This window comes from Erythrolamprus reginae, chromosome Z (assembly GCF_031021105.1).
Source record: "Erythrolamprus reginae isolate rEryReg1 chromosome Z, rEryReg1.hap1, whole genome shotgun sequence".
Lineage (NCBI taxonomy): Eukaryota > Metazoa > Chordata > Lepidosauria > Squamata > Dipsadidae > Erythrolamprus > Erythrolamprus reginae.
In genome coordinates, this window is record NC_091963.1 from 133,143,864 (window position 1) to 133,154,524 (window position 10,661).

The 10,661-nt window shown below is 41.4% G+C and overlaps 1 protein-coding gene across 1 annotated transcript in view; it reads left to right on the forward strand.

Moving 5' to 3' along the window:
• SHISA7 (shisa family member 7) overlaps positions 1–9,724 on the forward strand; it is a 31,205-nt gene extending 21,481 nt beyond the window's left edge. Inside the window, exons 4-5 of the mRNA XM_070726474.1 lie at positions 3,393–3,545; positions 7,252–9,724. Of these exons, the coding sequence (XP_070582575.1) occupies positions 3,393–3,545; positions 7,252–7,874 (776 nt within the window). The 3' untranslated portion in view covers positions 7,875–9,724. The remainder of the gene's footprint in view (positions 1–3,392; positions 3,546–7,251) is intronic.
• Positions 9,725–10,661: the final 937 nt, after the last annotated feature.

The following is a 10,661-nucleotide window of genomic DNA, read 5'->3' on the forward strand; positions in this document are numbered from 1 at the left end:
TTATTATTATTATTATTATTATTATTAATATGTTGGGGGCCATGCCCCCTGTGCTCCCCCTGCTCCGTGTATGCACGTGTAAACTCCCCATGTACCCCACACATGGGTGTGTATCTCCCATATGTGCCCCACCCTCTGTGCAAATGTATTTATTTATTTTATTTATTCAATTTTTATGCCGCCCTTCTCCTTAGACACAGGGCAGCTTACGACATGTTAGCAATAGCACTTTTTAACAGAGCCAGCCTATTGCCCCCACAATCTGGGTCCTCATTTTACCCACCTCGGGAGGATGGAAGGCTGAGTCAACCTTGAGCCAGTGATGAGATTTGAACCGCTGACTTGCAGATCTAGCAGTCAGCTTCAGTGGTCGGTAGTACTGCACTCTACCTCTGCGCTACCCCGGCAGCAGATACCCCAAAATCAGCAAGCCAGTGGAAGACGCGTGAGCGTGCACAGTGGAGTTGAGGCGGGCGATGACTTGTGTGCCCCCCGAGATGGTTCTGGATGCCATCTGTGGCATGCGCGCCATAGGTTCATCATCACGGCTTTAGATTATACAGGTAGTCCTCAACTTACGACCACAATTGAGTCGGAAAACGTTTGGAATTGCACCACCTACCCGTTCCTATGAGAGGAGGGCTCCATTTGTATCTACTTACAGCCTAAAGCTGTGTAGCGATCAGAATTGGGAACAAGGTGAAGAGTAGATGGGTGAAAAAGTGGATAAGGTCCAGGGAGAGCGAAAGTGGGGTTTGTTCACATATTGGAAAGATAGGTGACTTCTGAGGCTGAATGAATACACAGAAAGGAAGTGGTTTGTTAAAGGGCTTGCTCATCCTAACAGAAATAGTCAAGTGGAATATGTATATATTTTAATATGGCTGCTGAGGAATTTATAATGAATCACAGAGTTGCAGTCATAAATGAAGACCAGTCCGTAATGAAAGGGCACAAGCAATTTCTCAGGCTGAAAAATAAATAAATAAATAAATGAGTTACTACAGAATCTGCCAGAGGGGAAGAGAAAACGGGTACGGTAATTAAAAATCTGTTGGTAATGCTGAACCGAGTAAGAAAACAGCTGATTTAAAAGGAAAGTTTCTCAGCTAGTGCTGAAGCATTCTCCACCCCTTGCTAATTTCCCTGGTGGGGAAAAATTATATTGAGTTTTGATTCAAAGTACCCCTTGAAAGGCCTGTGAATCAAAGCTCTCTTTTTGTATCAAACTGTCAAATTGGGCCAAATTAGTTCATCAGGCCAAATTGAGCTAGTGTTTTTTTTAGCTGTTGGGCAGATCGAATCTCAGTAGGTTCAAGGTTGACTCAGCCTTCCATCCTTCCAAGGTGGGTAAAATGGGGACCCAGATTGTTGGGGGCAATATGCTTGCTCTGTAAACCACTTAGAGAGGGCTGTAAAACACTGCCAAGTAGTATATAAGTCTAAATGCTATTGCTGCTATTATTATTATTATTATTATTATTATTATTATTATTATTATTATATAATATAATACAACACATCAAACGAGATTTTGTATTTCATCACCAGTCGGGCACCTCCCAAGCACCTAGGAGCAGTGTTCCCTCTAATTTTTTTTTGGGGGGGGGCGGAAAAGTATAGTGTCTGAGTGGCAGTCCCTTCGGGACTGGGCGGCACAGAAATAATAAATAAATAAACAAACAAACAAACAAACAAAAAACCCACCCTGTTTTGCCTCAGAGAATTTCAAAATAAAATACTGCACTGTGTGTCTATAACAGTGAGCTCATAATAGGGCAACTCTATCAATACCAAAATGCCACTTAAATAGTTGAGCTAGTTTCAAACTAGATTTTTATTTTCTTTCTCTCTTCCTTACTCCCATTCTTTTTCTTTCTCTTTTCCTTCCTCTCTTTTTTCTATCTGTTTCTCTCTCTTCCTCTCTCTCTCCTTCCCTCTCACTCTTTCCCTCTCGGCTTCTGGGCAGGTTTGGAAAACTCTGAGTTGATGATGATTTTTAAGTGAGCGATTGCTCACTGCTCAGCTTAGAGGGAACTATGCCTAGGAGTGTGATGTAGCAGTGAATGATGTGTTCCGATCCCAGTAAAACAGCCTTTTGCAATTGACAGATGGAGATTTTGTCAATTCCGATGGTTTTCAAATGTCCACTGAGATCCTTTGGCACTGCGCCCAGTGGGACCACTTTCACTGGCTTATGCCAGAGTTGTTGCAGCTCGATTTTCAGATCTTTGTATTTCACAAATTCTTCTAGCTTTTTAATTATTTTTATTTATTTTATTATTATTATTATTATTATTATTATTATTATTATTATTATTATTATTATTATTTTATTTAGATTTCTATGCCACCCTTCCCAGATGACTTGGGGCGGCGAACAACAAACAAATACAGTACAATACACATGTATATAAATCTAATATTAAAAAATACTATTAAAAAAACCTACTTTTTTTCAAAAATCCCATTCATCCCAACACAAGCATCCACGTTCACCTAATCAGTCACTCATGGCTACGGATGGAATTGATCTCGATACTCATGGCCCCCATGCCTGCCAGCAAAGATAGGTCTTCAAAACTTTGCAAAAGGCCAGGAGGGAGGGGGCGGTACCTATTTCCGGAGGGAGTTCATTCCAAAGGACTAATAATTCCAATAGTACAATGGTTCTCAACCTGGGACCCCTTTGGAGGTCAAATGACTCTTTCACAGGTATCACCTAAGACCATGGAAAAAGACAAATCTCCCATAGTGTTAGGAACTAAAGCTTCTATTCTGCCTCCTTGGAACATAATTTTACAATCTGACCAATCAGATGTTTACAGTGGGAGTGCCTCTCTGACCTTCCTGCCAATCAGCTTAAAGTTCTGTTGGGAAGATTGGTGCTAGACTTATGGTTGGGGGTCACCACAACACGAGGAACTGCGTTAAGGAGTCGCAGCATTAGAAAAGTTGAGAACTACTGTACAATCATTTTGGATTCCCACCCTTTGTGAAACAATGTTTATTTTTTTTAGTTGTAGACATATTTTTTATGACTGTAAGCTGCCCAGAGATGCTCTATGTTAAGATGGGCGGCCGATACATTTTATAAACAAACAAAAATAAACAAAAATAGGATTTATGCCCGCTATGCCCAATTTCAAGTAGGTTGTGGGTGTTTTGCATACTTCAATAAGAAGGAGGATCCACGTGGAGACCATGGGAGTGGAACAAAATGTGAAAGCTGCCATCTGGATTCTGCAACAGAGCGGAATGAACCAAGGATGTCCATCCCAGGCTCCAGGGCTAGTGTGAAAGCAAGTAAAGTAAAATGCAGCAGAAATCAAGTTGATGTAGACTAACTGATTTTTTTCTCTCTCTCTCTAATTTCTCTGCTCCCTTAAAAGACTGGCACATGAATGATACCCCAAGCCATTCCTCCACCAAATACAACACCCTCAGCTGCTCTCGTTCATTTCATAACCTCTCCCACCTGCCTCCATCCTACGAGTCAGCCATCAAGTCAGAACTCAACCGCTACTCCTCACTCAAACGATTGGGTAAGTGACATTATTCTTTTTTTTTAATTATTTTTTTAAAATTAATTTTTAACAAATGTATATTACACACAACATAAAACAGTGCATAGTGAAATGTGCCCACTACCCAGACACACACACATTCCCTACCACCAAATCGGGGGTGTTTCTTGTATAGTCCACTTGACCCAAGAGTAATGTATCTATTTACATGTTATAGAGTGATTCCAATTTATTCCTTGTAGCTTGGTCTCGGATTCTGCTCATCATATATCGTCTTACCTTGTCCCACCGTCCCATCAGTTGTCCCAACTCAGTTTCATTATCCGAATTTATCCTTTTATCCATAATTTCAAATTTAATATGATCCACCATGTACCTATACCAATTTTGCATTGTCCATTTTGTCGCATCCTTCCAACCCAAAACTATTACTGCCTGAGCGCTTTCTATTGCTGCTTTTTTTATTTCTCTAAATTCTCCCATTGCCATGCTTTTAACTAGTACTGCCATTTCCTTAGTGATTGTCCATTGTATATTTAGCATTCTATTGATATCCTCTTTCACTTTTTGCCAAAATTCCTGCACTATCAAGCATTCCCAAAACATATGCATAAACACTCCTTTATCTTGACACCCATGCCAACAATTCCCCCTGACATTCTGCTGAAAGTGTGCAAGTTGAACAGGAGTAAAATACCACTTATGTAATATTTTCTTTCTCATTTCCCTGATTTTTATTTATTTTCTACTATATTTTCCATCTCTTGTACCTCTACTTGTATCTCATTTTGCCAGGATAAGTGGCATTACAGTGATCCCTCTATTATCGCGAGGGTTCCGTTCCAAGACCCCTCGCAATAATCGATTTTTCGCGATGTAGGGTTGCGGAAGTAAAAACACCATCTGCGCATGCGCGCCCTTTTTTCTATGGCCGCGCATGCGTAGATGGTGGAGTTTGCGTTCCCTGCCGCCCAAGCAAAGAGGAAACCCCGATTCGGCTCCTCGCTGCTGCTGCTGCGCTACCGAGCAGATCAGCTGCTGGGCGGCCGAAGGAACCTTCCCTGGGTCTTCCCCCTCTTGCTGGCGGGCGGGCGAGCGGCGGGCATCAGCGAGGAGCCGGGGTTTCCCCTTTGCGTGGGCGGCCGGGAAGACCCAGGTTGGGGGTTCGGGGGGGTGCTGTGAAGCCCCCCAGGCCGGCTGCGACCTTTTAAAACAGCCGCGCCGCTTCCCAGCTGACTCCCGAAGCCAAACCCGGAAGTGGTTTTTTTTAAATTAATATTTTTTAAAAAATCGCGACATAGCGTTTCGCGAAGATCAAGATCGCGAAATTCGAGGGATCACTGTATTTACAAAAGAATCTGAGGAGTTGTTGATTTTTCTTTAAAGAAAAAGGTGACTAACCATCTTGCAAGACTATTCCTTGGGATTAGTAGCTCTTAATAAGTGATGTAGCATATTTCTTCTCAACTATGTGCTTGTTTCAAAACTTCAGTCTTTGAATTCTATTACTTAAATCCTGTCTCCCCTCAATTTTAGAATTTTAGCACCCTAGCTTTAAATTGCCACATTGAGATTTTCCAGAGATAGTTTTGTGTGATTTTTCTGGGCTTTTTGTGTGGAAGGGAAGCACAATGTATTGTGCCTGAGGGCATTCTGACCAAGATATACCATATATCATAAATTGTCCCATTCAGATATAAGTGAAAGGGTGTGTGTGTATAAGGTGGATGTGTGTTTCTTTTTTTACAACAAAAGAACTATAGATGAGAAATATCCATGCACATGTCCAGTATATTTCTTTGTGATCCATTGTTTCAAGCAACTGTCTCCTCTTTTTCCTTGTGGTACTAATGGAAACCAAGAAAATGAAGTGAGCAAGGAAAATAGTTTTGTATCTTTGACTTTTCAGTGAGAGCTGCATTTGAGATCTTGGCCTCTGAATTTAGACATACTTAGTCACTGTTTCAGCTTTCTATATTCCCCTGTAAAAACCTACATTTGGTGCTAGAGGATGTTTCCAAAGAGAGCACTGAACTGCTACCAATTAACTTGCAATTGTCAGCCTACCATGGCGGCACAGTGGTTAGAGTACAATACTGCAGGCTACTTCTGCTGACTGTTGGTTGCCTGCAATTTGGCAGTTCAAATCTCACCAGGTTCAAGGTTGACTCAGCTTCCCATCATTGTAAGGTCAGTAAAATGATGAACCAGATATTTTTTTTGGGGGGGTGCAATAGGTTGCATCTAAACCACTTAGAATGGGCTGTAAAGCACTGTGAAGTGATCTATCTATCTATCTATCTATCTATCTATCTATCTATCTATCTATCTATCTATTTATTGGATTTGAATGCTGCCCCCCTCCGGAGACTCGGGGCGGCTAACAGCAACAATAAAGCAGTGTACAATAGTAGTCTGATGTTAGGAACGATTAAAAACCCATTAATATAAAAACCAAACATACATACATACATACCATGCATAGAACTGTAAAGGCCTAGGGGGAAGAGGATCTCAATTCCCCCATGCCTGACGGCAGAGGTGGGTTTTAAGCAGCTTACGAAAGGCAAGAAGGGTGGGGGCAATTTATGTGTTCTTGCTCTCGCTATCAGTATATGAGAATGAGCCAATTGGAGGAATAGGACATGCAGTAAATCTTTCAAAGATTTTCAATCTCACTAGATTGCTATTAGTTTATTGATATTTCTATATCAATGGAAAAATTCAGTAGATAAATACACACTGCATTTCAATCACATTTTACGTGACCATCTAGTATGATCCCTTTCAGACTTAAGCTATAGGATGAAGAAATACTTTTAAAGTATTGGAGTACAATGTAAGGCTCCAGAACTACAAATAATTCCCAAAAATCTTAGATTCATTTCCCAGACATTTCCAGCAATTGTTATCAAATTGCAATTAATAAGACAGAAAACAGACATTATGAAATGATTTCATTTTCATTTTGTTTTACTATCAAATGAAATCAAATCCACATTTGATCTAATCACTGCTTTTTGCATTGTAGTTTCTGGCATAGCATTTAAGTGGGATTTTTCAGCCCAAAAGAAATGGCAGACTCCTTAGGGGGTCTGCCATCAATTAGGGAATTGTTTCTTCTGAAAGAAGGCAATCTCACTATAATCCGAGAAAGAATAGAGACACTGAGAGAATGTTGTATTGTGTTCATGCTCCTTAAAATAGAAGTTCTGCACTCAATATTTAGTGCAATCTACTTGCATAGCCATTCATCTATGCAGGGTGGGGGGTTGCACTTACCGGCGGCTACTGGTATTTATTTATTTATTTATTTATTTATTACTTAGATTTGTATGCCGCCCCTCTCCGAAGACTCGGGGTATGCTCTCCGGGACCGTCACGGGCATGCCCATTGGCGCGAGATTTGGCTCCTGTGCATGCACAGCAAGCAAAATCTCACGCAAGGCGCTCTTGTGTGTGAGATTTCCCCAATATTCGGTGATTTCTTTGATTCTGTGCATGTGCAGAAGCAAAAAAAGCTGAAAACCAGTGAAACCAGTCGAGGGCGTGGAGATGCGTGCGCATCTCAATTTCTACTACCGGAACCCTGATCCCAACTGTACCGGGTGTAACCCACTAGTGTATCTATGTCTCTAACATTCCTTTTTCCTCTTTTTAAATCTCACCCTGTCCATCTCCCCATCATCCACTGACATCTCACTTTTTTCTCCATGTTTTTCAGCAGCGGAGAAGGACCTGGATGAATTCTATGCCAAGCGGAGGCACCTGGCTGAGTTGACTCGAGGGACACTGCCCTTGCATGCCATGAAAATGAACTACGACATGGATAGCTACTCTGAGAAGTCGCACAATCCGCGGCGGGTGATGTCCCAGGAACACATCCTTTCTGACGGCGGAAGTGGAGGGGGAACCTACCGCCCATCCCATTACGACTACACCATTCCAAGGGAGCGTGTCATATCTCACGAGCACCTCCTCTCCCGGGAGAACTTGCATTCTCAGGAGCACTTGCTTTCTCCCGAGCGTCTCCATCAACACACGGGTCCCTTCCAGGAGATGCACCTGGGCCACCAGAAGGCTCTTTCCCAGACCAATGTCTGTGCCAGCAGCACCCCCATGCTTGACCACCATCACATGATGATGAAAAACTCTCATCCCACCTCCAACAATTCCCCCAAGGCAACTGCTCCTTGGGAGACCAGCAGTAGTAGTAACCAGGCAGCCGCCCGGCGCCAAGGGTTTGCATCCAAGAGGCAAAGCACCATTGATCAAGTCCAGTTCATCCCAGGGCACCACCCAACCCAACACCTTCCTACTGGCAGCAAGAATGAGGTCACGGTGTAAGTTGTCCCTTTTCCCCAACTCAGGTTGATTGGACTTTTCAAGGCCATATTTCTCTCCCTTTTTCTGATCCACCCCACCCTTTATTTGGTGCTCACTATCTTTTTCTTGGGGTTCCCCCCCCCTAATATTTAGTCTTGTGGCCTCCATCTCGGTTGATGTCAAGTCCTAGCCTGGTCTTTGCTAATGGCACTATCACAGTCTTCACTGACTTTTGATTGGGTCCATTTGACCAGCCAGGTCTTGATAATCTTTGATGATAATATTGGCTGTTGATATTTAATAATATCAGCATTACAGCTCATGATAAGAAGTGAGTATATCAAGGCCTGCTTGGTTTCATAGAAGGCATCAATTATGTAGCATTAGTCAATTTCTAAAGATGTCAAAATTAGTTGGGTTCAAACAATTAATGCTGCTACTATCACTTCCTATGTCCGCTGACATTATTGCTGTCCAGGTTTGGTGACATCAGGGGTGAATTGATTTTTAGGGATCAGGCCTATGGATCCTTCCAAAGCAGTGAAGAGAGCTTTGCTTTAGATCAGTTACTAGGCCCTCATCAACCTTTGATTACAATACTAGTTTTGTCCATCAACATTTGATGGCATCTTTGCTCTGGGCCTTGTCTCAGATTTTTGAAGACTGAAGACATCACTTGTGGATTTATGAGGTTGGCACCCTTTGCCTCTTACAACTCTAAGCGCTGTGAATCTTGCCAATCTTAGTGGATGCTCCATTGACCAAGTGACACCATCGACACCATCAATGGTGTCAACACTGTGGATTCTGTCAGTGCAGTTCATATAAGCGCTGAGGGTCTTGTTGACCTTTGATGCCCTCACCATCAACTTCTGATGGTATCAACACTGTGGACTTTTGTTGACATCAACACTGTATGACTTGTCAGTGGCAGATGTCATTATTGGAGAAAGGGGGTTTGTTACTGTACTGGTTATGATAGAACACTGTAGGGTATTACCGGGACTGATAAAGTCAATTACAGTATGTAGTTCCTGGATGGTGATGGGCAAAATCAGTCATGTTGATGTTGGAAAGAGGCCATGTCAACATTTCATGATACTACTGCCAATCTTGATAACTAAGAATGATATCAAGATTCATGAGCCTGTCACATCTTGGTGATTTCAGCACAATGGACTCAGCCAGTAGCTACAGATTTAAAAGTAGCCAGACTTGGCAACGATATTGACTTTTGGTGATTTCATCACTGTACACCTCACTCCTCATTGTTGACATCGCTGACTGTTTCTCAGCTCATCCACTTTGCATGAAGCCATTTCTATGAGGCTTCATCTTTTGGGGCTGGTTAACAACTTGGACCCGGTTGTTGGAGGCACTTTGCTCTTAGTGGTGTACAGGTGAAGGTTATTATGATCTTCTGATGATCTAACCATCACTTTGCTCATAGAGTGGTAAAGTGAATAGATGAGACCCCTTCCACCTTTTCTCTTCTTTCCAGATGTGCTGCAAGAAGGGAACGGTGGCCATCTAATCCTGTGGCCTCCAGTAACACGTCTGGTCAGTGCTGAAAGTGGGGGAACTGGAGTATTACATAATACACAGCTCTTTGCCACTTTGCCATTCTATCCTTGTGTTATAATGTGTCCATAACTGATGATAAAGATGTAGGGCACAATCAAATCTACCCATCCTGCTGTACATATCTTATTATATATTGCTTGCATTCTATCGATTTTTCTAGTGCTTTTTATTTACCGTCCCATTACAGGGGATATCCATCCATATTGAATTTGTGAGTGCAGTTTTTTTTTTAAAAAAAACACCCTGATATTTCAAATGCAATCATTACAAATAAACTTCATCTTAACCTACCTGCTTTCTCTCCAACTGTGCATCTTCTGTGATGCTCAGAATGCTTTTTGTTTAAAAAAAAAAATCCACACTACATTTTCTGAATGGTCTGTTCTTTTTTTTAAGCGAGCAAAGATGTAAAAAGTACGGCAAGCATCCAGTGGGTCACTGTGTTTCTTTAAAAGTAAAAACGTGGAAGATAAAAATGATTTTTAAAAATGAAATAGCCCCCCTCCCAACCTTAGATTAGCCCTTTGGAATATGTATTTTATTTTGTGGATAATTTTGATAAAAGAATGCTTGCTTGGTTGAAATTTTGCTTTCAGCCACTACTACTTTCATTAGTTTAAACATTTTTTCTTAAGCAGATCTTGGGCAGACACTGAGATCTGAAATTTAAATAATAGTTGAATCATCATTGTACTTCTCATGTGTATTTCTAATGCAGGAGAAAGATACACAAGGATTTGTAGGTTGATTACTGTCCAGTATTGGGAATTACTCTTTGCCATATTGAAAACACGGGCTACTTCAGATGTAACACTGAACCATATTTCAGCAATATGAGCCTACGTGGCTCTATAATTATCGTCAGTCCCATTCATTCCCTTCAGGACATCTGGTATAATAATCCCAGATTTGTTTGCTTCTATTTTAGATTAACCATTGTTTGCCATATTTTCAAAGCAGATTGACAAACTGTGGTCCCTATTGAGTTCATTGCAAACAACCCAACTTCAGATCATAGTTTATTAGTACTTTTACTCACTAGAGTTTAATGCTTGGGTGGCATATTAAATTCAAGCTTAACTGCTAACTATGATAGTGGCATAAATCACACCTAAATCAAGAGTAACCAAATTAGATGATTATGTACAAAGCAGAGAAACTATGTAATTCGCTTTGCCAAAAGGACGATAGAAAGAATGGAACAGAAGAGAAAACCTTAGTTGT